This window comes from Anopheles funestus, chromosome 3RL (genome assembly GCF_943734845.2).
Source record: "Anopheles funestus chromosome 3RL, idAnoFuneDA-416_04, whole genome shotgun sequence".
NCBI classification, from domain to species: Eukaryota; Metazoa; Arthropoda; class Insecta; order Diptera; family Culicidae; genus Anopheles; species Anopheles funestus.
In genome coordinates this window covers 74,830,421-74,857,071 of record NC_064599.1, presented here as the reverse complement: position 1 = coordinate 74,857,071, position 26,651 = coordinate 74,830,421, and the positions used below count along the sequence as shown (strand labels likewise).

The window sequence follows — 26,651 nt, the reverse complement described above, 5'->3', positions numbered from 1 at the left end:
AATTCGTCACGGCCATCCATCCGGTCGGTCGGTCGGTCTCGATTGTCAAGACTATTGCTTATTGCCCTTCCCCTTCTTATCTCGTCTATTTGTACGTGTTCTCTCCCTCACCCGTTCCCCTCCCCCCTCTCCCATGTACGCACTACACCCTCCCTACCAGCACGATCATCGTACACCTTCCACCGGTTCGCTTACCCTGGTTCCCGGGTACCAAACAGAACCGTAGGTCCACAGTTCACATGCACCATCGGTACAGCGGTGTTTCAGTATTTAAGCACGATCGGGCCCACGAGAAGGTCAGCAGAAAGCATTCGGCGATCGTTTCGGGCTGCGGCTTCTCGAAACGGACGCAGTGAAAGTGTGCGCCTCGAAATTCGAGCAAGACGACAAATCGAGCACACCTGCCAACCAGCAGCACCTAGCCCCCGTATCCGGTGCGGGTTTGTGTTCAGATCAAACGAAACACGTTCGACCGGTTAATTCGGCACCAAAGTGTCGGATTCGGTACCGATCATTTGCCTTCGACGATGGCCTGCTGAGTGGTTGTGCTAAAGTTCCATCTCGAAACAAAAGTTTGCTGTGCTGGCGCTTGCAAAACGTTCCTAGTGAAAGTGTCCTGACAATATAACGACGATCGAAATTTAACATTGTACACCTTTACTGGGCAGGTTCTAGATTTGCTATAAGTTTTCATTTGCTTCGTGCGCCAACAATCACCATGGTGTTTTCAATGTGTCGGTGCGTGTTATTGCTGCTAAGTGGCCTATTGTTCGTCCTAATCTGTGATATTGATCGTGCACAGGGTGCTTCCATCTACAAGTCGCCTAATCTAGACGGTACGTATTAAGGCGTGTGCGAAAAAAAGATTTCATTCATTTTGAAGATGAAATGTACGTAAGCAGTAGTAGAAATTTATTCATTAATTAAACCAAGTTGGGGCGGCCCGGTGGTGCATGTGAAAAACGGCGCCCGTCCACGCGGCAGGGACCGGGTTCAAAAAAAAAAAAAATTAAACTCAGACACAATTGCAAATGTGTGTTTAGTGTTTTTTTTGCACACATTTCGCAAATGTTTTATACTGCGTCGCAAAAGTGACACCATTCTACATAGCGTCAATCTGTATAAACCACATGTGTTTTGCTATTATCAACCACATACAAGCTTGTGGACACAACTGGTATGGTAACTTCTTTAGCTTCATTATTTTTTCTTCTAATCTAATGCTTTCTTGACAAAGCATCTTCTCAAATCAATACAATTTGTAGTTTATTGTTTTGTATTTATACAACTAAATATTTTAACATAAGCGTTCAATCCAGTGCTAGTTCCCTTTGTCTAGTTGTAGCTTAAATTCGATGGAATACATAGGTCTTTCTGCGTAAAGAGCACTGTCCTTCAAACCGATGTGCATTGTTTACTAATCACATACCAATCAGTTGCTATGTTTTTCAAACTTTTTTTATTGTAAATCAATTTTTTGGACGGATTTTTTTATCAAATCTTAAACCATTCAAAATAATCGGGTCACTAGTGAATGCTTTAAGAAGAAAAAAAACGGTCACGGTCACATGCTTACCAGTCGGTGTTTTGCGGCTTTCAACTTTGCAATCAAACAATTGTTCGCGGCCGTGACACTAGCCGTCAGTTTGATACAGGCCAGGTGTGCAGTTTGGAGATTATGCTTTTCTAAGCTTCATCGTATCCATCTGTAGATAGTTTCTTTAATGATAAAATTTAGAGCTTCTCGCCAACATTGATAAAGGGCAAAAATCAAGTTTAAATAACCTGTTGCAAATGGACATTTGCATCTTATCAGAATTCTTTTAAAAAACACCATTGGCATGTAAATTTTACACCAAAAACAAAACCACTTTTTAGCAGTTTAGTTCGCCACCACCAAACAGCCGGTTTGGTACAGCCAAATGCCATATGAATGGTAATTAATTGCCTACCTCACAGCAGGTCCACACGCTGTAACCCAGATAGCAACAGTGTGTTGGGGCTTCAGTAGCTCGAACGTTGATCAGAGCAGAGCGCAAAACAGAGAGAGAAGCTAAAAAACGTGACCACCGTGATATGATCGAACCGATCAAAGCCGGTGTACAAACCGATCATAATCGTACCTCCATTTTCACATCAACAACATCGGGCACTAATTTCACCTCGCAGGGAAGAAATTCCCCTTCTGTAACTTATGTCCAGAAATGCCCGGGGAGCTCCCGGGCCGATTGCATAATATTTGCCATTTCCGCCATCTTTTCGTATAGGTGGAAGCGGTTGTCTTGAAACTAGTTTTGCTCCCTACAATCCAACATGTGGCCACACGTGCTGGAGAGCATAGTTGGGAGCTATTTTTAGACACCAATCACGCAAGGCTCGTCTTTGATGCTGTGAGCATGGAACTGGTTTTTGTTTTTATTTTTGCAGCAGCGAAACAAATTGTGCAAGATCGTAACGGAGCAGTAGTGTCGATGTTGATTGCGGTAATAACATTTAGTTCCAGTACGGCGCAACTAATGTAGTTCAATTGCACAACCGTTATCAAGTAGTACAGGGAAGCAAACAGCTGATCTTTGGTGGTGTTGTGTAAATAAACAGCTTTAATCTTTGCCCAGGGTCTCTCTGTCTGGAAGCTCAGTATAAGAACAAAATCCACTAGCTGTAACTTCAATCTCATTTTCAGTTATTTTTTGTTATAAAGTGTTGTACAATGTTAATATTTTCCTCTCCTCTTTATGCCTTTCAGATGCACGCTATTGGCGTCGAAATGCCGCATCCTACCTCAAGAAAGTTTTAACGTACGACGAAAACCGTCGTATGATACCGGCGATGGCGAAGAACATTATCATCTTCGTTGGTGACGGTATGGGTATTGCCTCACTATCAACGGGACGCATCTTCAAGGGCCAACGTGCGGGACGTTCGGGCGAGGAAGAACAGTTGAGTTTCGACAACTTCCCCAACACGGGCATGTCGAAAACGTACAACACTGATCGGCAGGTACCGGATTCGGCCGGTACCGCTACCGCCATGTTCTCCGGCATCAAGACAAAGTACGGCGTGCTCGGGGTGGACTTTACAATCACCGAGACAAATTTGGAGGCAGCGAAGGTCCCGTCGTTCATGGATTGGGCCCAGGCAGAAGGTAAACGTACGGGCATAGTGACCACGACACGGGTCACACATGCAACACCAGCCGCCTGTTACGCTCACACCATTAACCGGAATTACGAGTGTGATGCAAAGGTTCCGGTGAATCTTAAGAAACGCATTAAGGACATCGCTCGCCAGATGGTTGAGGACGAGCCGGGCAGGAATCTACGTGTCGTGCTTGGTGGAGGTCGAAACCATTTCGGTGCATCCAGGCCAACACACCTCAAGCCGGAGTATCAATTCCAAGGTGCTATGGAGAAGACTTGCATTCGTACCGATGGACGTAACCTGGTTGAGGAGTGGCTACAACGCACCAATGATTCAAATGCTGCATACGCCTGGAAAACGTCCGATCTGAAAGCGGTTGATCTGGACAAGGTAGAATATCTGCTCGGTCTGTTTAATGATGATCATCTTAGCTACGATTCGGTGCGAGACCGATCTCCAGATGGAGAACCCTCACTGAGTGAGATGACTGAGGCGGCGATCAAGGTACTGCAGCGACCCAACTCACCTGGGTTCGCGCTCATGGTTGAAGGCGGTCGCATCGATCACGCACATCATCAGAACCATGCTCATCTAGCGTTGGCCGAGGTTGTTGAGCTAGACAAAGCGGTCGAAACGGCACTCAAAATGGTCGACCTTGATGAAACGCTTATCATCGTAACAGCAGATCATTCTCACGCAATGACCTTCAATGGCTATCCAGACCGGGGAAACGACATTCTCGGTAAGTACTATTAACTCTCCAGCTGGGAACAAGCTTAACCTCATCTACTTTTCTTTTTTTTTGGCTAGGCTTTGGTAATCGACCCAACGCAACTCCTTACGAAACGATTACCTACGCAAATGGACCCGGGTTCCTGCAGCACCGTTGGAACTCCAGCGTGTTAACGGAGGAGTCAACCGATTGGGCAACCTGGGTAAAGCTGGACCAGCTCAACCGGAGCGAAGTCACTTACCGGCATCTTTCCGCATTCCCCCTGCCGGATGAAACGCACGGTGGTGAAGATGTGGCCGTATTTGCTTCCGGACCCGGTGCTAATCTCGTTCGCGGTACGTTCGAACAGAACTATATCGCGTACGTAATGAGTTATGCCGGATGTATGGGCCCGGCCAAACATTTCAACCTTGCCTGTGACGACGACTTCCGGCAGGAGTATACAAAAGCGTCCAGTGCTCAACGTACCGTCTGCAGTATTGCACTAGTCATCGTTTTCTTGCATGCCATCGTACGATTAGTCAGGCAAATCTAATTTTTAAGTTTTATCGTACTTTACCGTTTAAGTACTGTCATGAACATTGATCGATGCTGGCGTCAAAATCTTAGAACAAAATATATAATACACTACCATTAAATCCATCGAGAGTTCTTCATTAACGGAAAAATATCCAAAATGATGAATGTCAAAAGGCAAGAATATTTCTTTTTCATAAATCATATATCCAAGCCTCTTTTTGAAGCAAAATATGAGAATTGCCTGTACTTATCCCCTTGGTGGAGGACGTAAAGTACTTGACCCCATGTAGGTTTCATCACTCGTTACGATCACGATGTCGTGCTTCGTCGGAAAGAAAATATTTCACTATGCTCCTTCTGTACGATTTCTAGTCACATACTTGAGACTCTTACTTGAGGGTATCTAATAAAGCTTTTAGCAGGTAATCGACTTTTCTGCAAGTACCTAAGAACTGTACATTAATTCACCACTTTTTCAACAAGCTCTATAGAATGGGATCTTCAAATGCATTTGGAAAAGATACAACATTTTCACAAAAGGATTTTACACATTCTTTTTTAGCTATACGTACGTTCTTTAAGTTGTTTGCTTCATTGCAAGAATATTTCCAAGATACGCTTCGTGTTGTTTATCACCTACGTTGTGCACGGTTCCATTTGTCCATCCTTTCGTAAGCAAAACGTACCCTGTTTTGTAAGAACAAGCAGGATGCGTTGGTATTCATTTGCAACACACTCCTGTATCATGCCTTTAACCCACCAAGAAAAACGACTCTTTATCATGTGCCGCACGCTTCATGGAAACTGTAACACCATTTATCATACGTCGCGCTTCATAAATAAGGTACCAAGCGGTGCAAGAAATGAATGCACGCATATACACTTCCACCGATGATGTAAAAGTACGCCACGATGCACATGCGGAGATAAAAAAAAAAACAATTCCACGCTTTCCTTCTAACGGTGTCAAGATGATTATAAAGGTGATGATGCATTGGCACCGATATTCTGCACGACAAAAGATGCTGGTGTCTTCGCTCCGGTTTCCGACAGAACACCATAACGGGGTCTTTAGTTTTTCAACCTTTAAACAGGGTGTGTGGATAGAATGGTTTCGCTTATGCTCTATGTAAGCATTTGTACCTTCATAAACTATCGCGGGAACCCAAACCACAACACCATATGCCCTCATGACCCGTTCCGACCAGCTTGTTATCATAAAGGTCATATGATAAACAGGTGTACGAACAATTGACGACATCAGCGGGGTGGGTAATGTTAATTGTGGGAAATGCACTAATTAGTCTATACAATCAATTTAAAGCTCAAGCTTTAAGATAGGAATGCTCATAATTCCCACTAATTATACTAGTTAAACTGTGAAATCCAGATTAGTGCTTTATGAATTTCTATTCTCATATTGAACGGATCACTCACAATAAATGAACTACATAGTGAGTAAATAGTGATCTTCCAAAGTCTATTTTAATTCCACTTTCAAATGCATTATTGATGTACTAATGAGCATGATTTCTAATGTATTGAATCCCTATGTTAAAGTATATAAAAATATAATTTGTACAATTGTAAGCTATAAATTAAATTGAATTTTAAAATGACAAAACAAAACATTTATAATACATAAACTATAAAAGTTATCCAATTACCGGAACTTGTCCTGTGTCTATAAACAGGAAAAAGGAATTCTGGTCGGCCACCGTCTTCCAAGTCAAGTCTTTTCAGCTATATAAAATTACGGAGCTGTTAAACTTTAATTTTCTTTTATAAGTATCTGTGAGAATACCTTTTCATCGGAATAAATTTAGATCATTTATTCTTATAATCTATTCGCATTGTACAACAACAGTCAAAAGAAAAGCGCGCAGCGTGTAGAGACACCCTTATAACAATCCTTCCGAAAACTGCCCTTACAATTGATGTAAGCCAATAAGTTAACTTTTTTCTTAACTATCGAAACTCCTTCAAATCTTTTCCCATTTTCCAATTATTCAACCAAACGAAAAATTCCATTCGCGTGCACTCTTCGCTACTCCATGAGCTTCCCCCAAAAAAGCTACGAGTTGCGTGCAGTGAAGTGTAAAATCGTATATAATAGCGTACAATCTACGCTACCACCTAACGTTCAGAGAAATCTTCCCACAGAGGGTTTATAAATCACATAACCTAGCAATTATTAGAATTTAGCCTTCGCCACAACAGGGCATTACTTTCCTCACACCTTCTTGTGCTAGCTCTACAGTGAGAAACTAAACTAAGAATTAAAGTTGGAACGAAAGGAAATAGATTGTAGCAACACCAAACAACTCCCTTCCATTCTTTCGAACCAATCGATAGCAACAAACTTGCCCTTTTTCTCACTCTCTCTCTCTCTCTCTCTGTCTCTCTAATCCCAGATTGGATGCTATTAATTCTCTACAATTTGTATTAACTTTCCTTTCCCACCGGAAACTAAAATCTGATCGAATGATGCGCTCCAACTGGGAGTCTTTCAACAGTACCGAATCCTCCGATTTTGTCGATGGCCAAACAGTGAACCCTGGTGGCTTCACGGGAACGTAACAGCACAAAGCCAGCTCCGCAGATAAGATAAGCTTTTCTCAGGCATTTATCATGGTTTTTTCCCAATCCCAAAGCCATCCCATCCAGAACTCGATAACCGTTTGGTCAGTGAAAATGGCAAACCATTTTCGAACGCATTCACAGTACGAAACGATTGTCCAAGATTCGTACGTACAAGCACGAAAGATTTAGCGGATCAGCGCACCGTACGAGTCAGGGGACACGAGATTACAACCGTGCTGCTGGTGGTTGTATTGGGGAATGGAACTAAATTCTCGATTTTCGATTTTATCTCCATGCTCGTGTTACTGATGGTTGCAACTTATTTCTTCTTCGTTCTTTACTCACCAAACATTTGAACAGAATATTCGCACGCACCCGTACTCTCTAGCGGACCGAAATGGCTAATAGAGCCTACCGTAAATGGTGATTGGAAAATGGCAGAACGAAGATTTTAAATGGCCGTTGGGAGTGGAGTGGAAACAAAAAATACAATTTCTTTTATGGACAAAACGCTAACAAGATTCGTTAGAGAGTGAGAGGAAAAAGGTAATTTTGCTAGCTAATAGGTTTGAATATCGTTCGGACTTCACTTACCTGTTTGAAAGTTGAATGTTTTTTTTAACCTGTGTTCGAACTGAAGTTGATTTTATTCATCTAACAGTCGAAAAGCCCTTCCCGCAGAATGGGAATTCAGCGTCGATAAAAGGAACGATTTGATAGTTCGATTTTCAAACCTACGGATCCATTAGAACGCGACCTTTTTTATTATTTTGCTTCTTTGCTTTTTGTTGTAAAAAGCCTCTTATCATTATAGGCGATTTTCTGGCACAGGGCAAAGGAGCATGTAGCAGAACGATTGATTGCATATTCCCCCCGGGGGGCATTTACTATTTCGAGCTCGAAATCCGCTGATGCTCTCTTATATGGTGCGCCGCTTCTCGGCAAACGTTGAACGGATCCGATTCAATCAACAAACAGCTGTAACGTATGCCCTCAGGGATCCCGAACCGGGTCCGGTTGTTTGCAGTGATTTTAATCTTGTTTGACCAGATTTCGTCACGTATCCTTCTAATCCTCGGGTGTGGTATCTGTTTCAACTGTGTTTCGTCCCAAGTTGATAGCGTACGGGTTAGTGACGTGTTTTGTAAACAGCCTTTTCGATTCGGTAACGCAATCAGCGCCCACAAATGTACATTTAAATGAATTTAAGAACTTTTTAAAGCAAAACACTATATGTCTTTAAAGCAGATACTATGCTTAAAAGATTGTTTTATATGTAATTTTCTATTCCATCTTAAAAGGGCATTTTTCGGCATGGTCATCCTAATGGAAATAAAAAAAGAGCATTTTTTTAGAATCGCCTAAAATTTTGCTATTTGCATTAAAAAGTCACATTTTTTTTAATAATCATAAGCATAATTTTTTTTATTTTTAACGAATGTTACAAACAGAATTGGGCAGCACTGAAATTTCAGAATAATATTTCTGAATATCACAGCAAATAGTCAGTTGCTTTTCTTATTGAACTATTTCACTATTTTTTCACTATTCTTCCCAATACTTTCCAATTCATCATTCACTGTCAAGAGTGCTTATGGTGAATGCAACTCGCATAATAAACCCACAACAAAGATGAAACAATACACGAACACACTCAATAGCAAACTCAACGATTTTCTATTAATCAACGAGATCGATCAGTCACGGGTAAAGCGTGAACGGAACACAAAAACTATCTACACGTTCAGTAAAACAATAGTACAGTCTGCCCTCGGTGAGTCTGGGATTGAAAGTATGGAGATTAAAATCGCTGAAAAGCTTCATCGTGAAAACCTAACCATGCGTTCGGTTGCATTGATTTGCACACTTGGAAGTATCACGGTTTTCCGGCCTTCGTACAGACAGACATAGTATATCACCTCTCATATATATCACCACTCCAAAACCGACCGATACACATATGCATTAAATAGCTACGGGAAAGCGCAACACGTATTCTTTAGCCACCATTTCCGGACCAGTCGATCAGTTTGCACGTGAACATAAGTGCCACGGATCAACTGTCAGATGTCGGAGAATGGGATGCGCAAGCAACAGACTGCGTTAGTGAAAAGCACACGTTATGAAGAGGGTTTTGTGTATTTTTCTGCACAAGTATCATTTATTCTTCTATGTGGTGATGAATGCTCCATGTGCTAGTTGAATGTTGAAAAAAAATCCACCCTTCCCCGATGACATGCGTACAACAAGAGTAGGCACATTGTAGGCGATCTTTTATATTCCGGCCACAATTCATCAAGGGTATTGAGGTGAAAGTGAAGTGTGCAGTGTAAAAAAAGCAATCAATTCTACAAACGATAATAATAAGCTCTAAGCGTGGAAATACGGTATATCAGATCCAACAAATAATAACTTTAAAACTTATTTACAAAGCAATTACGTTTATATAGTTTTATATCATTTTTTTATGGTTTATTAGTTAAAGTTTTTTTTTATATATAGTTTGACATTTTATTAAGATTTTTTTTTGACATTTTTTTAAGAACACATGGTTCATAAAATAACAAAAGGAGGCGCATGGTCTTTCACGTTTTCCTAAGAAATGTACTAATGAAATTGAGAACCCCTGATCAGAGATTTTTTATTAATATTTTAATAAATCTTTACCTTTGGTTTATATCTAATGTTGGCCAATGAGCGGCAGATGGGTTCCCTCACTCTGCTCATCGACATGAGTGGGTGAGCTTTTTACTCTCGGATGGATGAGATACTTCTTTGAAGACATGACTTTATGAAGACAAAAGTAAAGCTAGAAAAATTTAACCTATTAATGCCAAATTTAATACTCGTACCATGACGGTGGTTATGACATTTAAATAATAAGCCTCTTTATTATTAACGATAGAACCTTTAAAAAAAATAACTCACAAAAGAACCTCTTTCAAAAAGAGGCACCTCATGAACGAACTTCATCAAAATGGAGCATCTAAAATGTCTCATTCAATTGAGGATTTCTTGTGGTGGTGTTGTGGATACTTGTGGTTTGATTTGTGTTTCTTTGATACGTACTTGGAATCCTCATAAGTCCGTTCATATTATCGTTTGATGGTCTTTTTGGATGGACTCGCCAACTTGGTCATTCTCGTGATCTATCTGCCACTGATGATCGACGCTTCATCGATCATTCGAAAATTGTTTTATTGATAAAATTCATCAATTGCTATCATTTTCATCTTCGCATCGGATTTATTTCGGTGCTTGTTGTACAAAACATAAGAATTTAATACCATCTATTAAAATTCCAAATCGAATACGCCACAACAAATTGAACTCCACAAAGGAAAACCTTTTTCTGTGTTTCTTTCAGTAATTTTGTTCTAAAAACATTTGTCTAAATAGTTTAAAAGTATTTCACCTTTGAAATAGCTTGCTATTAAGGCAGCCATTTTATTTAATTGGAAAGTACTGAAACAACAACGCAGTCATCACGCCTTCCCTACTAGAGATACATGCAAACGTTTACCACACGTGTATTCAATCGTTCGCCCACGTCGTCAGACACTTTCCATGCTTAGTTAGAACGCATGGATAGGTTCTATTCTAGCTTGAAAGAAGCTGGTCACCAAACATCAGCCGGTCCAAGTGGCTAACGGCTTACCCGTAAAGCCATTTTGTTTAAAGATGTCCGTTTTTCCAAACACCATTCCACCACAAAGCTGCTGGTAAAAGTTTCACCTCTACCAAAAGTGTGGTTAGATTTTATCGATAAGTGCGCAAAGTGTGCCATATTTGTCTAAGCATTCCGTATGTGGTCTAAACGACACTCCAGCAGCGTATCCGTGCAGGGTAGTTGTTGCTCTTTAACCAAAAAAAAAAACAACTCAAAAGGAGAGCTCACAACTATTTCTAACCTCACACGTCCCAAAATACCGACCGAGATTCACCTCTTGGGAGTGCAAATCAAAAAACTAATTATAAATAAAAGTTAAAAGTGTCTTCTAAACACATCCACCTTCCGCACGTTCACTTAGGGTTTTGGTGTTTTGGGTAAAGGTGATACGCCCAAAAAGGTATCTCCAAAAAACTTACCTCACCTGGTTGACGTTACCTTCACTGGTGCGATAAAGCTTACCCAAAAACCTTCAAGTGTAGAGCATCGTTTGTGTTAAACTGTGTTTTTGGGTTAAACTCACCCGTTGGTTCTGTGTTATATTGAGGAAGGTTTTTGTGTGGTGTGAGAGTACACATATTCCTAGGTTGTGGAATTACTGGTTGATAAGTTAATGAGAATTTCAACATCTTTTCACTTATGGTTTACAAACAAATGACAAGCTTTGAGTTAATTTTTTGTTCTCGGGGAATCTGATTCAGATTCATGAATCTCAGTGAAAGACTCTCAAGATTCTGTTTAAAGAATTCAGAAATCCTTCATGATTTAACGCATTTTTAGATTTTTAAATCTTTATTGAAACCCTAAATTCTCCAGAGTTTTTTGGAATTTTATTTCGACGCAACCCATGATTTTAATGATACTTCCAAATCTTCCTTCTCAAAAGCCCAAGACAATAGTAAATTTCATAAATAAATTTTCTCGCAACACAAAATATTGATGATGTAGCAGTATCTTCAACACTTATCAAACGGTTCACCTTACCACGATGACAAGAGGCAAGGTGTTTAAGATAGTGATGTTTGTCCATTGCTATAATGAATGTTTTATGTTTGGCTTTTGGTAGGGCAGACGGAAGTGCTGGAAGTGGTCTGGAAGCGTCATCCGAAGTAAACCATCCAAACCGTTCCAGTGTGCTCGGAGAACCCATACAAACTTCACCTACATTACCTTTTGCGCATCAGAGGACTTACTCCACACTAGGGTGCTACCTTGGACAAAGAGAGGATGAAACCACCTTCCGCTCCAAAGCGGTAGTTAGTAGATTGGTCTTCTCTTCACAAAACTTTAGCTCCTTTCCTCTGATTTGCCTTTGCGTGTACGTGCTTTGCTTGGGTACGAGGACCACTAACCAACCAAACCGAGAAGCAGCAGTGTCGGCACTAGAATAGACAGCGGACTCCGGAGCGGTCTTTACCTGGTACGCTTGCTTACAGAGACAACCGAACGGATGCCGGCATCCGTCAAGAAGTATCGCAACGTAAGCCGCACCATATGGCCACACGGTTCGGAGATGCCGTTGCACTCGATTATGCATACCGAGAAGGTGGTACCCACATTCCAGGTGCGTCCTCACTCCATCGCATCGGACCGCGTTTTACCTTCGAAAAGAGTGTGTTTCACAGAACGCACCAGACAAGCTGCAGACAAAACATATGCTAAGTATACACTCTAGCCATCGTTCGCCTTTTTGGGGGCGAAAGTTATGGGATAATCTATTATCAAACACCTTCCCCCCCCTTCGTGGGCACCGCAGTCTGTAGGTAGGTTCTTCCATCGGACGGTACGACGGTAACGACGAACAATAGGGAAGAATATGTACCAAGGATTAACGTCCGAAAATCTTCCACCATAGATGCCACCGTATCCGAACACTGGCGCTAGTTATAGTTTAACGGATGAATCGGTTATATTCAACGTGAAAATTGCTACCATCTTCTGCCAAGGTGCCAAGACCAATGGGGGTCACCATTAAGTCACCCCTGGTTCCCTTCATAAGTGGATGAAATTTATTGCAACAACCATAACCCAAGAAACACGACCACCTTCAAGCACGCATTTCCGTTGGCCCCAAAACCCATCAGCCGTACTTTATGATCGGATGCTAATTAAAATTTTACGAACTAACTTGCTCGAACTTAGGAAGAGATTCCACAACACCGTTAAGAACGGCCATCCATGGGTGACATTGAGCAAAATGGGCAAGGGAAAAAGGTAGACGTACTCCTTAACCATACCATTAACCAGCAAATTGAAACGATAAATTACGTTCAGGTTTTACTGTCAGGATGTGTTGATGGTAGGAAAAAGATAAGACGGAACCATGCGTCCAATCTTTACCGAAACCCAACGGTGGAGAAAGCATGGCTACCGGTGACATTTTAAGCTTTACATCCTTGCTGTGTCCGACATGAGTTTCTACTTTACCTTTAATTATATTACATTTACAACGCAACACAACCAAGGTAAAGATTTTTTTTTTTGTCTTAATCCTAAGTACCATGTTCTAGGCTTGTTCAAATGTTTTTCGTCTATTCCGGGGTTTTCTTTGGACGAGAATTAATTTAATGTCTAAGACAACTTTCAAAGTCAAAATCTTCCAAAATTTCTTGCGTGTAGCACGAAACGAACGATACAGCCAAAAAGGCAAAATGATGCTTGCAGCTTCCATTATCATTAGAAGAGAGATTAAATTAATTCGTTAAAATTAATTAACCATGCCCGTAAAGCCTCCGAACTTTGCCGACACTGTCTAATGTCTTAAGAGTGATAGAATGTTATTTTTAATTTAAAAAAGTACTTCACACTAAACCAAGTTGCTCTATCTACGTTTGTGTGCTTTAAAGCTTCCTACTGTGAGCTGTGATCTTGAATAAATGATGTTACATTTCCCCTATCCCAGCTCCCAGTTGAAGTTGGGGACAAAAAAAACTGGAAGAAAAATTGATACAAATGACACACAACCATTGCTGACATCATGCATTTTGAAACGAACCGGCAACAAATCACGTCCACACCGGTACATTGAGAAAAATTGTTCAGCAAACTGTCCGCACGTCTTGGTGACATTGGTTCAGTAGTCACATGCCATGCCAGAACTCTCATCGTTTGGCCTCACAAATTTGCCTCCATTCGGCAAACTGGAGATTCAATTGCCTGCCTCCATTCGATCTGTCCGTGTGCGGTGTAGGTGACTTCGATCGTCCACCTTTGCACAACCCATCGTTGAATGATTTTGTTCCCAGGGAAGATACTCAATAGAGCGATCCCTATTTTCCATAAGCAACGGTGGGGGGATGTATTCCTGTTTTTTTTTTTTTTTTTTTTTTTGGTGTCTCATCCAGTTGGTTCTTCACGTGTGACGAACGTGATGGGAATGGGCAAAACAAATGCCAACTGTGCTTGGTCACGCTGGGACACATGAATTCGACGACATTTCCGTTCGTGGCGTGCCGGCAAGGGACGCAACATGTCTGGCAAAAGAGTTCCAGCAAAATGTACTGAAGTGGAACAGCGCTCATCACTATGCCGATTGCACGCCCTCAAAAAGGACATCGTTATATGTTCCACGCTGTTTCGGTCGGTGCATTCGTAACGCCCCGCTTTTGCATCGCTTCAAATATCCTCCCCAAAAAGGCTCCGGGGGACACAGGCTTTGGAAGCTTTGGAAGCAGTGACTGCAAAATGAAGCAGAAGGGAGAGAGAGAGAGGAAAAAACGGAAATGACATTGAAAGGCAGAAAGCGAAGAACCTACCAGCTATCATCATTTGAATGTTTGCATTTACTTGCCAAAGCATTTCCGGGGACTGGTGCTGTCTCGTACGTTGGAGCCGTTGGAGGATAAAACACGTTTTTTTTTCTCGCAGTCCAACACATATCCTTACACCGGTATTTGTATGCATCTTCGAAAACCCCCTTCCCAATTTCTATGGGTGTTTTTCACTTGACCAATTTTGCCAACTGCAGGCGACTTCAGGGGGAACGAGAAAGGGGGAAACTCCTTAAGCATCCGCTTACTCCAGCAAGTTTTTCCATGCTACACTGTACTGGCCCTTTTAGAGCCTTTTTCCCACAATTTTGAAGTACCACGATCGAACGACTATTTCAGGGGTTGGGATTTTATTTTTTTTCGTCCCCCTTTCCAATAAAGACCCATATCACTGCAAAAGGAAGGAGGTGAAAATTCTTTTTTTTTGCCACACACACTCACACACACAATGGGTACAATATAAATGTACAAACCATGTAAAATTGTTACTGCTGTCTGGCAGACTGCATTGGCCAGACCTCATTGAACAAGAAAGCTCATGTTCAAGGGAAGCATGTTATCGCTTCAAGCGATACTATAAAAGGGGCACCATTGTGAATCAGGGACCAAAGAAAACCCCCCGGCTGCTGCCAATTTGCAGCCTCACTGTGAGCGGTTTTGTGTGGTCCCTCTGTGTGTGTGTTATTGTGGCGAGTACACCGAAAATGGCCACCAGTATTGTGCCCAGTGCTGCTACTGCTGCACTACATCAATCGAGATAAGCTACCGAGCACGTTGCAAAAACCGACCGAATGCCAAACTTAGTACCGACCATTTTTGTTTTGTTGACAAATTGAACCATCACAGCAGTACACTGTGTCCTGTTCCGCAGTTGTTCCGCAAGGCTATAAAAGCGTTTCGAGTGCTTACTCATGGACGGCTGTAAAATCGCTTCTTATCTTAATGCCACGTCCAAGCGAAACCTCTTGAAGCTTTCGATCGATCTAGATTAAGCTAGCCTTACATCAAAATCTTGCCCATCCAACAAAATCTTACCATCTCTCGCCGTGTTATGGACATGCGACCACGGGCACAAGTGGTTGATGATTTCTTTTATTGCAAGCATTTTTGCGAAAAAGCTCTGCAGAAATAAAAATAGAAAAACTTCGCCATTTTACATCATTTACGGATGCACCATAAACCCGTCACAAAGCCGTGTGTCGATCACTAATTGGATCGGCAAGTGACCACTTGCGTGCAGAACGCAACAAAAGCTACAGAAAACCCCGGTAACAATTTATTCTTGCCTCCCCCCCAAAAAAGGGACCCAAGTTTTGTTGCAAATGTGTAGCTATATTTCAACCGTAAGCAAAATCGGCGAAATGCACGCGCAACTGCATTTTACGTAATTTGCATAAACGGTGTACCGGTGCATCGAAAAGTGCCGAAAAGTGTCAATGGCGTCAGTGCTTGTACCGCATCCCAGAATCAAACGGACAGAAATCGGGAAGGCGGGAAAATTCAATAATGCCAAAAACGCTCGTATCAAATAACAGTGCCGCATATGAAATGAGAATTCCAACAAACCCATCACAAAACCGGGCGGGTTTCGTATCACAAACATCACCTAGCTTCCTGCTCGTGTTCCCATGTCCCTGATAACCCTTTTTAGCAGTGAAAGACCCTTCTCGGTGTGGCAAAGCTTTCTCCACTTTCTCAAACCGTTACCATGGCAAAAAAGCTCTGCTTCATATCATGCAGCTACCCATCCTGTCGGGCTGAAAGCCCTCGGATGGTGTACAGGAAATAGGCTGAGATGTTCTGAAACCTAGACCACGCTACACAACCACGATGTTTCTGCAAACTCGGCAAAACTGATGAAACCTTTACACAGACGTCACATGCACCATCATAAGCAAAAACCCCCCCGGGGTACGGTAGTAGTGGCACACACACACACTACCCATTCCATCCAACCCGCGCGTTCCGCGTTGTTGCGGTTTAAGTTTCGGAACTTGTCGCTACGAACCAAAAACGCCGCCAACGAGTCCGCCCATTTCATTCGATGGAAAACGATTTTGCTCGCGTGTATATCTGGGGGTGTGCTGATGCTGGCAGCAGCCGAAAAACCGAACCGGTCATTAATTTGCTAATGTCAGCGGAAAATGTGTGATGTGCCTTTTTCACGCTCGAACTGTCCATCCGTGTGGTCCGTGGTTTGACTTTTGCTGATGTCCTGCTCAACACGCTCGAACACTGGCAGGAAGATATTCATCTACGGTGCATCTCAATTCCCGGGGATCATAGTTGTTGTGAGGCGGATGAATTTATCTTCTCGCTGGTAGGGCCAGTTACCACAGAGTCGATACTATCGTGCGTATTGCCTATTTGCAATCGGGCCAAACCATCTAGTCCGGTATTGATCACTTTTGAAGTTATCAGAATATGGTACGGTTAACTCCGATGGTAGAGGGTTGTCTCGTAATTTCATACACAATATCAAAACTTGTATATAATTAGTTGTTAAAATATTCACACGAAACTACGCGAACTATTGACTTACTGTCGCTAAGTGATCAATCAAACCCAATAAAACAGAAATACTAGTGAGCCGATTTTCATACAGCCAGAAGTTGCATCAAATCTCATTCGTACCTACATCCTCAATGCTAAAATATTGCAGAACTTTACACTAATAAACTGTTATTCTCATTGAGGGCTTTATCAGAATAGAAAGATAAATATGTTTTACTTGATTTCAAATGTGTATATCTACTCTACGTTTGTGACTTAACACATTTTTTCCTAATTATTTTTTGTACAGAATTTATTAATTCAGAATATTTATGTTATTTTTTCACACTTTCAAAAATTCCTCTAAAAGCTCTTTTTTCAATGTTTTATCATATTTGCGATCAGCGTTCAAATTTTGAACGCTTTTTCTTTATTTATAGAAGCTTTGAGTCTCGAAGACTTGGAGCCACGAGGTCAGGATAGTGTATTAAAACCCATCTGGACCGTCCCCTAGTAGCAAGGACTCACTATCCGGCTATGTGGCAAAAATAAGTCTAGTAAGCCAAAAATTGCCAACTTGACCTTAGAGGTCGTTAAGCGAAGAAGTAGGAGAAGGTACAAGACTATTAATAATTTGCTCAGTGCGTTTATAGGAATTTCCTGTTTCAATTAATATAATGTATTACAGACAAATTATGATACAACCTACATAGATTTAGTGATTAATTTTTGTGTGGCCATAGAGTAAATAATTTTTTAGTAATAAAACATTATAACTTCCATCAATGGTAAGTTCAAAATAGGAAAAAAGGGGGTGTGTTTAGGAATTTTGCCCACTGAGCATATACATTTTCCAATATTTTCTCTTGTTTGCGATCAACGTTCAAATTTGAATATTTAAATTTTAGTTAAAGACGCTTTGAGTCTCTAAAACTTTATGCGGCTCTCGCTACAACAGCAACGGATTTGGCAATTGAACTTTGAGGAGAGTTTATAATACGAATTTTGCTGTTAAAATTGTTCCGATGAGTCTTCTTCTTCTTGGCTTAACAACCTCTAAGGTCATGCAAGCCACTTCTTGCTTACTGGACTTATTTTTACCATGTTGCCAGAGAATCGACACTTTTTACGCTGGGCGAACAGTTTGGACATGATATCCAGTCCCATCGTGTGGTGCTGGCGCTGTTAATTACATACCCCATCATCGGGCCACTTGTGACATAAATGTTTATACATTAGTTACTTAATTTCAAAAACCATTGAGATGAAATATTCCAAGCCGTGAAGTAACAGTTATACACATTTCATTAAAAAATAGTGAATTAAACAGATTCATCTTTCATGTTTCCACATTAGATTACACACTTGTCCTTTCTTCAGAATTAACGTAAATTAGTGTACAAAGAAGAATAAAACAAAAGGCTTTAATGGCTAAATCTGATTGCACTCATAACACCTGTCTCACACCTGTTGTCATTCACATCTCTTTCTTTCACTGTAAAGGCCACACTATCGTTATCACTGATACACTATCACTGCCACTGCTTCACACTGTACGAGAATCTCAAAAACACATTAACTTGATAACTACAATATGGCCGCCATTACCTTCCTATAACTCAACGACGGGGGAGGGGAAAAAGGATAAGAAATCCAGCGAAAAACTACCGTAACTGTAAACACTTTATTAGCAACAGCTGAATCATGGCCACTGCCAGCATCATCGGTGCAACAGGAAGACTATCCGCCAGTATTTTCGCCGATCGATTGCACGGCGTACGTCCAGCGGCCGATTCGCACAGGCACACCTCAATCTCCCGACCAAGCCGGTCCTCCTTAAAGCAGCTGGACGAGGTAGAAGATTCGTTGTCCACGTTGAGTTTAGCGCACATGTAGGTTATGTTTTCAACTGCGAAATAAAAACATTTCACCCACGTATTGCAACAATTAAACACTCATGACGCAATGCCTCGACGCCCACAAGACCCTCTCAAGTGTGGGCATAGAAAGTAGCGTTACTTACTTGCACCATTGTAGCGGTAAGAGTACCGTGCGCACACCTCACCACGTACAAGCCGGCAGGCAATTTGGGATGGTTTGTCCTTATACTCTTCCCACATGTAGTTAGTGTCCGGGACGTTAGTGTTGTCTGAAAGCGAAGGGATGAATACCAAAAAACAAAGGATTTCAAGTCAGCGAAAAAAAATTCTCCAGAACAAAAGGAATCCATTCCAACTTTGAGCGAGAAATTTAAACAAACCAAATTCGTGGCCAACGAAGTCCAAACTGCAACTTTGTTGTAGAATGTCCACTCAAGCTTCAGGACTGAGTTGTTGGCAGTAGCTAGGCCCTAAGTATACTCACTCGTTATAACCAGTGGATGAAAACACGGGATGCCTTTAGCCTTCTTCAGGATGTTTTCGCAGCTTAGGTTTTTGTACGGTGTGTCCTTGTTATACTTCGGGCCCATCCACGTAAACCGGAAACAGTACGGATTGGTTTTGTAATTTTCCACCGGAGCTAGCGTTGTGTTTAGTTCTTCTGGAAAATTGAATAAAAATCCTCTGTTTGAACGTTGTAATTGTGTTGGGCGAATTCGTGCTTGATGGTGTGTCAACGTGTTGTTCCTCAAACGTGATACAACGCATCAGAGATGGTAGACCCTTACACCTACCGAGGCTGGCAATGGGTTTGCAGAAATAAATCAAACCAAACGACAGCAAATAAATTGCCTTCATTTCCGTTCCGAAGATGATCGACATCGATGTTCGGGATGAGATTGGGATAATATCCGGAATCAGACCCACACAACACTGACCGTTAGACGTTGGGATATTTATTACGAGTTCACTTTTATCTTTACGTAAAGATCAACCATGCTTTAGCCCCAAAGGCATCACAACTTTACTTTACGCGTGTACGTGTACGCTCAAGATCAAGATGACCGGAATGCGAAGAATCACAATTGCAACTGCTGCCCAAAGAAAACTATTGCCCTTTCGCCAAGAAAAGAAAGCTTATCAGCAATACCTAAATAACTTTACATACACACACACACACACACACCGGCAAACATTCGATAACAATCGTGAAAAAAATGAAGCGCCAAGAAATGGTATCGTGTGTCTTCTCTTGATTATCTTATCACAGCTGCTTCGAAAACCTGTGCACCATTTATGAACGATGACCTCCCATCATCAATATGTTTACTTCGCCCACCCAATACTCGATACCGAGCTTTCTGGTGTGAAACGGTACTCACTAGTCGTTCTGGTATTGGTATGGGGCGCAAGTAGACTCAAGTCCATGGGACAAGATGGCACCGGATGCGCTAACAAAACGACCACCAATTTCGCCCAACTGCACACCTACTTGAAAACTATTCCAAACGAGGGTAGTTATTCCCTCATTTTACAAGCTCTTGCTTTCTTATCAACGGATAACGGTTTCTGCACGCAAAACGTTCTCGCATATAAAAATACGCAACGTTCGCGACAATGTGGCGCCGACAGTCATCGAAGCCTAGTTGAAGTTGGTTGGCACACCGTGTTGCGCGAGCTGATGGCACATGTTGAGTCAGCTAATGGACGATCTACGGGCTAATTGGCTGTGGTTGATGTTCCGAGTAGACATTTAAAAAAAGGTGTAGTGTAAAATTAATATTAACCTATCTTCATTACCTGAGCACAAATTCTCGTCTTGAAAGCTTGATCCTTCGATCATGTTTTTGTAGATCACTTTATGATGCTTTGTCCTTCTGCTTGAATTTGGTAAGCTATCAAACGATAAACAACAAGTGGGCATAAATGAAGGATGCAAATAAAAGAAGCAATTCTGTACAAAAATATTTGTTCCCAATAATTAAATTAGTAAAATCAAGCAACAAAACTACAAATTACATTATTTCTGAATCCTCATCCTTACACAGATATTCGTAAATGGTCATTTTGACACCAGTCTCCCCTAAACAGAATCACGTTTTCGTTCACCGTTGAACAAACGTAATAAACAATTTAGGTAGAGCTTAAATATAAATTTTCAAGCTTTTTGAATTGATTTTATGTTATTCTACCGAGGTAAAAATACATCACACATTCGAAAATGGTTAAATTTTAATATTTTGTTCTCAATCTCAACGGTAATTCTTGGCTCAATTCAAATTACGGTCTGCAACCCCTATTTTGACAGTTCGTCTGACGTTTTCAAAGGGTAGAAAAAAGAAGAAGAAGAACTACCTGTCGTCTGTCACAAACCCAAAACAAACGCATCCACCTTCGTAGGGCTAAAAGTACAATAATAAAGTGTTCGAAATATTAGTTTAGCATTGCAAAAATCTTACCAAACCATCGAACATGACGACCGCTGCACGCCCTACGTTCGATCCCGCACGCGGTGGTAGTGGCCGTGGTGAGAAGGATCTGAGTGCGCTATCGAAACAGTACAGTAGTCGCGATCTGCCAGGCCACACGAAGCTAAAGTACCGCGACCAAGGGCAGAGCACCAGCGAAGAGCTACGCAACCGGGACTTCCGCGAGGAGCTCGAAAAGCGTGAACGCGACAACAAGCAGGGCAAGGGATCGGCCGTCCCGACGGCACGCCGGGCTTTGGAACAAGGTTCGTCGGGCAGTGTGAGTGGAAGTACCAAGCGACAGAAGCTGGAGGCACCACAAAATCTCGACGCAGACGATCCAGTTGATAGCGAAAACTCCGACACGGATTCGGACGAGGACGATACGGCGGCCCTGTTGGCGGAGCTGAACAAAATCAAACAAGAGCGAGCGGCCGAAACGGCAAAGAAGGAACGCAGCAAACAGCAGGAAGAGGAACGAATCCGGATGGAAAACATACTGTCGGGGAATCCGCTGCTGAACTACTCCGCTACTGCCAAAGCAGAAATGAAGGTGAAGCGACGTTGGGATGATGATGTCGTGTTTAAAAATTGTGCCCGTTCCGAGCCGGAAAAGAAGGCGAACCAGTTCGTAAACGATTCATTGCGATCGGATTTCCACAAGAAATTTATGGATAAATATATTAAGTAAGCTACAACGCGGTAAATAAATAAGGCACAATTCCATCTCCTATTTCAAGGGTTTATGATAAATAAATGGCAGCTTTTTCTTTCGTTCGTTAAGAAATGTAAAGTTTCGTTCGCATTAAAACAAGTTTTTACCATTTGAATGAATATGGTACGAGCTTCCATTCTTAGTTTATTTCTCATCTAGAATTTACGCATCAGTTTCAGTGCCGAACGCAGCAGTGAAAAAGGGTTATTGAAACATATAAATTAGAATTTTCCGTTCTTTTTTTTTGGTTTTGTAATTCGATTTGGTTTTTGTTTTGTTGTTTCTAAAATAATCGATTCCCTTTCTTACCGTGCGCGTTCGAGGTCAAGCATTTATACATCTATAATCTTAATTCGCAAATTCCTTCGTATATGCCATCTTCATCACAATAAAACACGAACCACATGGACCGTAGGGTGAGCAAATTCCAATTGTAATTCCCACACGGATCGTGTGTGGGAAAATGCTTTGCCACACAGCTTTGCGGACACATGTTCATGTCTCGGGGACACTCATACAAGTTTCTTAGTAAATTTGAAACATTTTTTTTTGTTTTGGTAAGAAAATTCATATTACCATACCAATGTAGGAAGAAACATGGTACAGCAAAGATGACACTGTTTCCGCTATCACACAACTGACTGAAGTAAATGGCAAAATGGCTTAAGTTACGTACTCCTGTTTCGCTCTCTCCTGTTCCTAATGCTGCACAGCATTTACTCAATTCATGTTACGATTAAAAAGACGATAAAGAATTGATGTAATAATGCTCGCGTATCCCAAAATGGCACTCTTAACCTACACCCTACGTCTGATAAAATTAGCTGACTGACATAGATATGGACGCAGTGTGTGTGCCATAAATAATGAACATCTTTCGCGCAGCTTTTTATCCCTACCTTACGACCTAACCAAATGGGGACAAATTCTCCAAATTGTCCACCGTCTGTGAACACCCATTCGTACATTCAAACACACCAAGAAACGTTGTATCAAACGTAGACACTAAGATGTGGGAAGTAGTAGCCGGTGTTTCCCCCTAATCAGACCGGAGAAAAGTACTGTTCACTGTCTTTGCTGCACACACTAAAGGTAAAGGGTAAAGCAGTTAAATAAAAACGCGACTAGCGAAATGAATTGCTTTCGTTCGAATAAATTAAGAAATAAATAGAGAACGTACAAACTTAACGAAAAGTGAAAGGGGAAACAAATAAAAAAAAATGTAGTAAAACTAAAAACTTTACGGTGGGTTAAAAACAAATAAAATACATATCTAACCTACGTATTGTTGGGTGAGTACAACAATGATTTGGTTCCAAAAATTACAACTTAAACTACTAACACAAGATCGCTATTTTCACCTCACTATTGTATGGCTGATCGATCGATCGAAAGCAAGGATGAATTCTTTGGAAAGGTTACGTTACATGACACCGAACAAAACGTTATTGGTTTGGGAATTGATTTTTCTGTGCCCCTATCCACGCAATAGACTGTGAAAATTGGCAAGCAATGCAATCACCAATTCGCTTAATCTATGTACAATTACAGAGCTAAGTTACCTCCTAGGAACCGATATCGGGCAGCCTTCCATTGCCAATAAGCCAAAGCACCCTACAGATGCGTGCTTTACACCTCCCTACAGCAGAAGCCGCAGAATGTGCCGGGAAGTCTTACTTACGCTACAAACAATACCTTAGCTGGCATTCCTGATGCCACCACAGTCCGTTAGGGAACCCAATTCCGGGGTGCACTGTAAAGGGAACGGTGAAACGGAACCGAGCGAAGGTGAACCACTCGTCGTACGCTCTTTTGCCGTACCATTCTTTCGCCGACCGGTGGAAGGTGTAACTGGTGCCATTTCCATACCGATGGCCTGCGGAACATCTGCCATCAGAAACGTGTCCAGCGGATTGGTCAGATCGATCGAATACTGTGCCTTGCAGCGCTTCAAGTTCCGGTGCATCAGATAGTACGATTTGTGTTTGAACAGCTTGAAGCAACCTTCGCACTGGTGCATGCTTGGCTTCTTGTGGCTTCCGATGTGCTTGTCGAAGTCGTACTTCAGCTTGAAGCTAAGGTTACACTCGGTGCACTCGTACGTGCGCGGTTTGCGCGGATGCTTTGGCAGCTCGATCGTATCCCGCGGTGCCGTCTGATGATGGCTGCGGATGTGCAACCGGAGCGTGGACTTAAAATTGAAAGCTTTCGAACAGATGGCACACACCAGCTCATCCTTGTCGGCATTCAGCGCTTCTACGCCAAGCTCGGTTACGACGAACGTACCACAGGCGGCATCAATGTAGTGTCCACCGGGACCCGACGTCGGTGAGTCCGGGTTCGCATCGCACGGTACGGCCACGTGCACCGGTATCCCGTTGTGCATTGTGATTGTAGGTGGTTTACACTGTGCTTCACTGTTGTACATTTGGCTTAACATATCGAAGTAGGCATCCTCGTCATAATCGTAGCCCAACTTTGCACGACACCCATTGCACAGGGGTTCAATTTTTCCATCCACTGGTTTAACCTGCAATAAAACAAAACGATTACAACGATGTACAACGTAAACACGGTTGCAGCACAAACATCAGTACCTCTATTTTGGCAATCTTATAAATATTATCCACTATTCGCTTTAGCTCTTCTGCCGATTCCGGTCCGATTGAACTGAGCTCCTCGAACGGTAGCAAACACATCAAACATTTTCTGAGCGGTTCTTTGGTGCCGTTAAAGCCGGAGGAGCTTTCTTGCAGTGTTAGATGCGACTCATTCGCTTTTGGTAATTTATGTTCCGTCGTGTTTCTCTCTTCCATTGAGCTGCAAAGAGGAATAAAAGGCATCAGTTTTGGACAACATTGTTCTCTTGTTGGATAAGAAAACAAAAAAACAATAACATTACCTTGGCATTGTTGCAATAGGTACATTTCCACTTTGCGTCTCCATACCCCGGTTAGGAAATGCAACACAAGGTAATGGGGTTGAAAACACTGCGTAAAGGACGACACAAAGCAGAACACCTGCTCCGCTCACCTCGTCCACCAAGACACACAGCAACCCCTCGCAGCAATGATAAAACACCAACAAGGAAAACGTTCACTTTTTTCTTGCTCAAAACAAACCGTTCGGTTGCATTTTATGGCTTGCTGTAACTTTTCCGCACACAGTGTCCCGCAGGAGCTGGTAAACCCCCTGCCGAATGCATCAGCCCCCTGGTCAGGGACAGGCTGCAAAAGGTAAATAAACTAACCAAAAAACCCCCGAACAGCAGCAGCAAAGTGTTGATGGAGCGCAAATTTAACGGTTTGCGTGCTTTGAAAAACAATTGCCGCCAAAGGGATGGATTGATGTGGATGTGGATTGCACTTTCTGTTCACGGTCGGTTCACGAAAATTTTCATCACCCCAAATTGCAGCAGGAAAAACTCCCACCCCCCCTTGACGAGGAGTGCTGACTTTTCTTTCTTTTCTGTCCCTGCTTCGTCGTCGTCCTTCTGGTTTTTCTTTCCTTGTTTTGAAGGTTTTTTTTTCCTCTCCCAGTAAATGTCAAACGCATTTTGAAAGCCGAACACGATCGAAGTTTACCGAAGTGGCAGTCAGTGTGACCAGATTATTTTCCTCGCTATCGGTAGGAAAGCAAAAAGTTTATCGGTTAGTTGTCGGTATTATTCCAATTCTGTTCAGCTTATATGCTCTCTTCAGCTAAATCGTGTGAAGCGGGGGAGGTTATATTCGTAGGGAAAATGGAGCCAAAACTCGGGAGAAATATGCAATCTTTGATTGTCTGTTGACTTCATTCATGACATTTATGACTTCTTCAGAAATATTAAGAAAAATCTGTGATTTTCGGTAGGGCTCATGAAAAATCGGTAGTTTCAGGCTGCTCGTCTGTGAATCGGTAGGCTTATCAAAAATCGGTAGGAATACAGATAAATCGGTAGTTCTGGTCACTCTGAGTGGCAGTACGAACCAAATTCGAAACGAGAACCGAATTCGAACCTTGCAAACCGTAATGAAGCTACTATCCAACAGATGGCGCTACGTAAGCAGCTACCCTAATTAGGGCTTGGCGCGTTCACAAGCAGTAAAAGCGAACGTTGCCAAAGGTCTTGCGCTTTTCCCTACGTAGGGATCCGATGAGGGAAGGACAAGCAGCTCGCAGGGCACCATGCGATTGTTTCGGTCAGGAATTGAAATGAACAAAAAGTTGAGCCACTCAGAACGAAGTGATCACTGATAAAGTAGTAGCAACGTGCTCGGATCCATAAATCAGCGGACAAAACAAATGCAAATGATTTTAAAGCGGGGAAAAAAGTTAATATAACTACTGATGTATGAGATAAAAAACTTGTTAATGCGGTTCATATTGAGTGATTTTCGAATATTTTCCATTACTTTTATATATTGTTCTTTAAACCACTCATTTACTTTAGCAACAATTTTCTTTCGGTGTGCTATGAAGGATGTTTTTGTAATGGAAATGAAAAATTATTTCATTTTTAGATATTATTCATTCAACCGAGACCATGGCCAGAAACAATCGAGCTCAATAGTTTTTCGCATAAAGATGACATTTTTGCATCATGTCTTCGTACAATTTTCGTAGCTTCTTCCTTCGGAAATACTTTCGAATACGGAACAAAACTGGATGAAATCGAAACTAGTTCTGTTAACGACTGT

At 41.9% G+C, this 26,651-nt stretch overlaps 4 protein-coding genes across 5 annotated transcripts; 2 read left to right on the top strand and 2 right to left on the bottom strand.

The window, feature by feature from the left end:
- Nucleotides 1-219: 219 nt before the first annotated feature.
- LOC125767016 (alkaline phosphatase 4-like) lies at nucleotides 220-4,512 on the top strand. The gene is made up of 3 exons (XM_049433227.1): nucleotides 220-836; nucleotides 2,747-3,883; nucleotides 3,952-4,512. Exons 1-3 carry the CDS (start codon nucleotides 719-721, stop codon nucleotides 4,407-4,409), a joined length of 1,713 nt encoding a protein of 570 aa, XP_049289184.1. The 5' UTR covers nucleotides 220-718; the 3' UTR covers nucleotides 4,410-4,512.
- A 13,684-nt stretch (nucleotides 4,513-18,196) lies between these two features.
- LOC125767088 (uncharacterized) lies at nucleotides 18,197-20,293 on the bottom strand. 2 transcript variants are annotated; one of them, XM_049433346.1, is made up of 4 exons: nucleotides 20,172-20,293; nucleotides 19,274-19,450; nucleotides 18,933-19,058; nucleotides 18,197-18,818 (listed from the first exon to the last, which is right to left on the bottom strand). In XM_049433346.1, exons 1-4 carry the CDS (start codon nucleotides 20,215-20,217, stop codon nucleotides 18,574-18,576), a joined length of 594 nt encoding a protein of 197 aa, XP_049289303.1. In that variant the 5' UTR covers nucleotides 20,218-20,293; the 3' UTR covers nucleotides 18,197-18,573. The 2 variants fall into 2 exon arrangements, with proteins under 2 accessions (XP_049289303.1, XP_049289301.1); XM_049433344.1 differs by lacking the exon at nucleotides 20,172-20,293 and adding an exon at nucleotides 19,584-19,981.
- An 870-nt stretch (nucleotides 20,294-21,163) lies between these two features.
- On the top strand, nucleotides 21,164-21,980 carry LOC125767085 (protein CWC15 homolog). Its single transcript, XM_049433341.1, has one exon. The coding sequence runs from the start codon at nucleotides 21,262-21,264 to the stop codon at nucleotides 21,946-21,948; it is 687 nt and encodes a 228-aa protein (XP_049289298.1). The 5' UTR covers nucleotides 21,164-21,261; the 3' UTR covers nucleotides 21,949-21,980.
- A 92-nt stretch (nucleotides 21,981-22,072) lies between these two features.
- Nucleotides 22,073-25,981, bottom strand: LOC125767058 (zinc finger protein 627-like). The gene is made up of 3 exons (XM_049433303.1): nucleotides 24,875-25,981; nucleotides 24,570-24,792; nucleotides 22,073-24,502 (listed from the first exon to the last, which is right to left on the bottom strand). The coding sequence occupies exons 1-3, from the start codon at nucleotides 24,916-24,918 to the stop codon at nucleotides 23,669-23,671; spliced, it is 1,101 nt and encodes a 366-aa protein (XP_049289260.1). The 5' UTR covers nucleotides 24,919-25,981; the 3' UTR covers nucleotides 22,073-23,668.
- Between the last annotated feature and the right edge of the window lie 670 nt (nucleotides 25,982-26,651).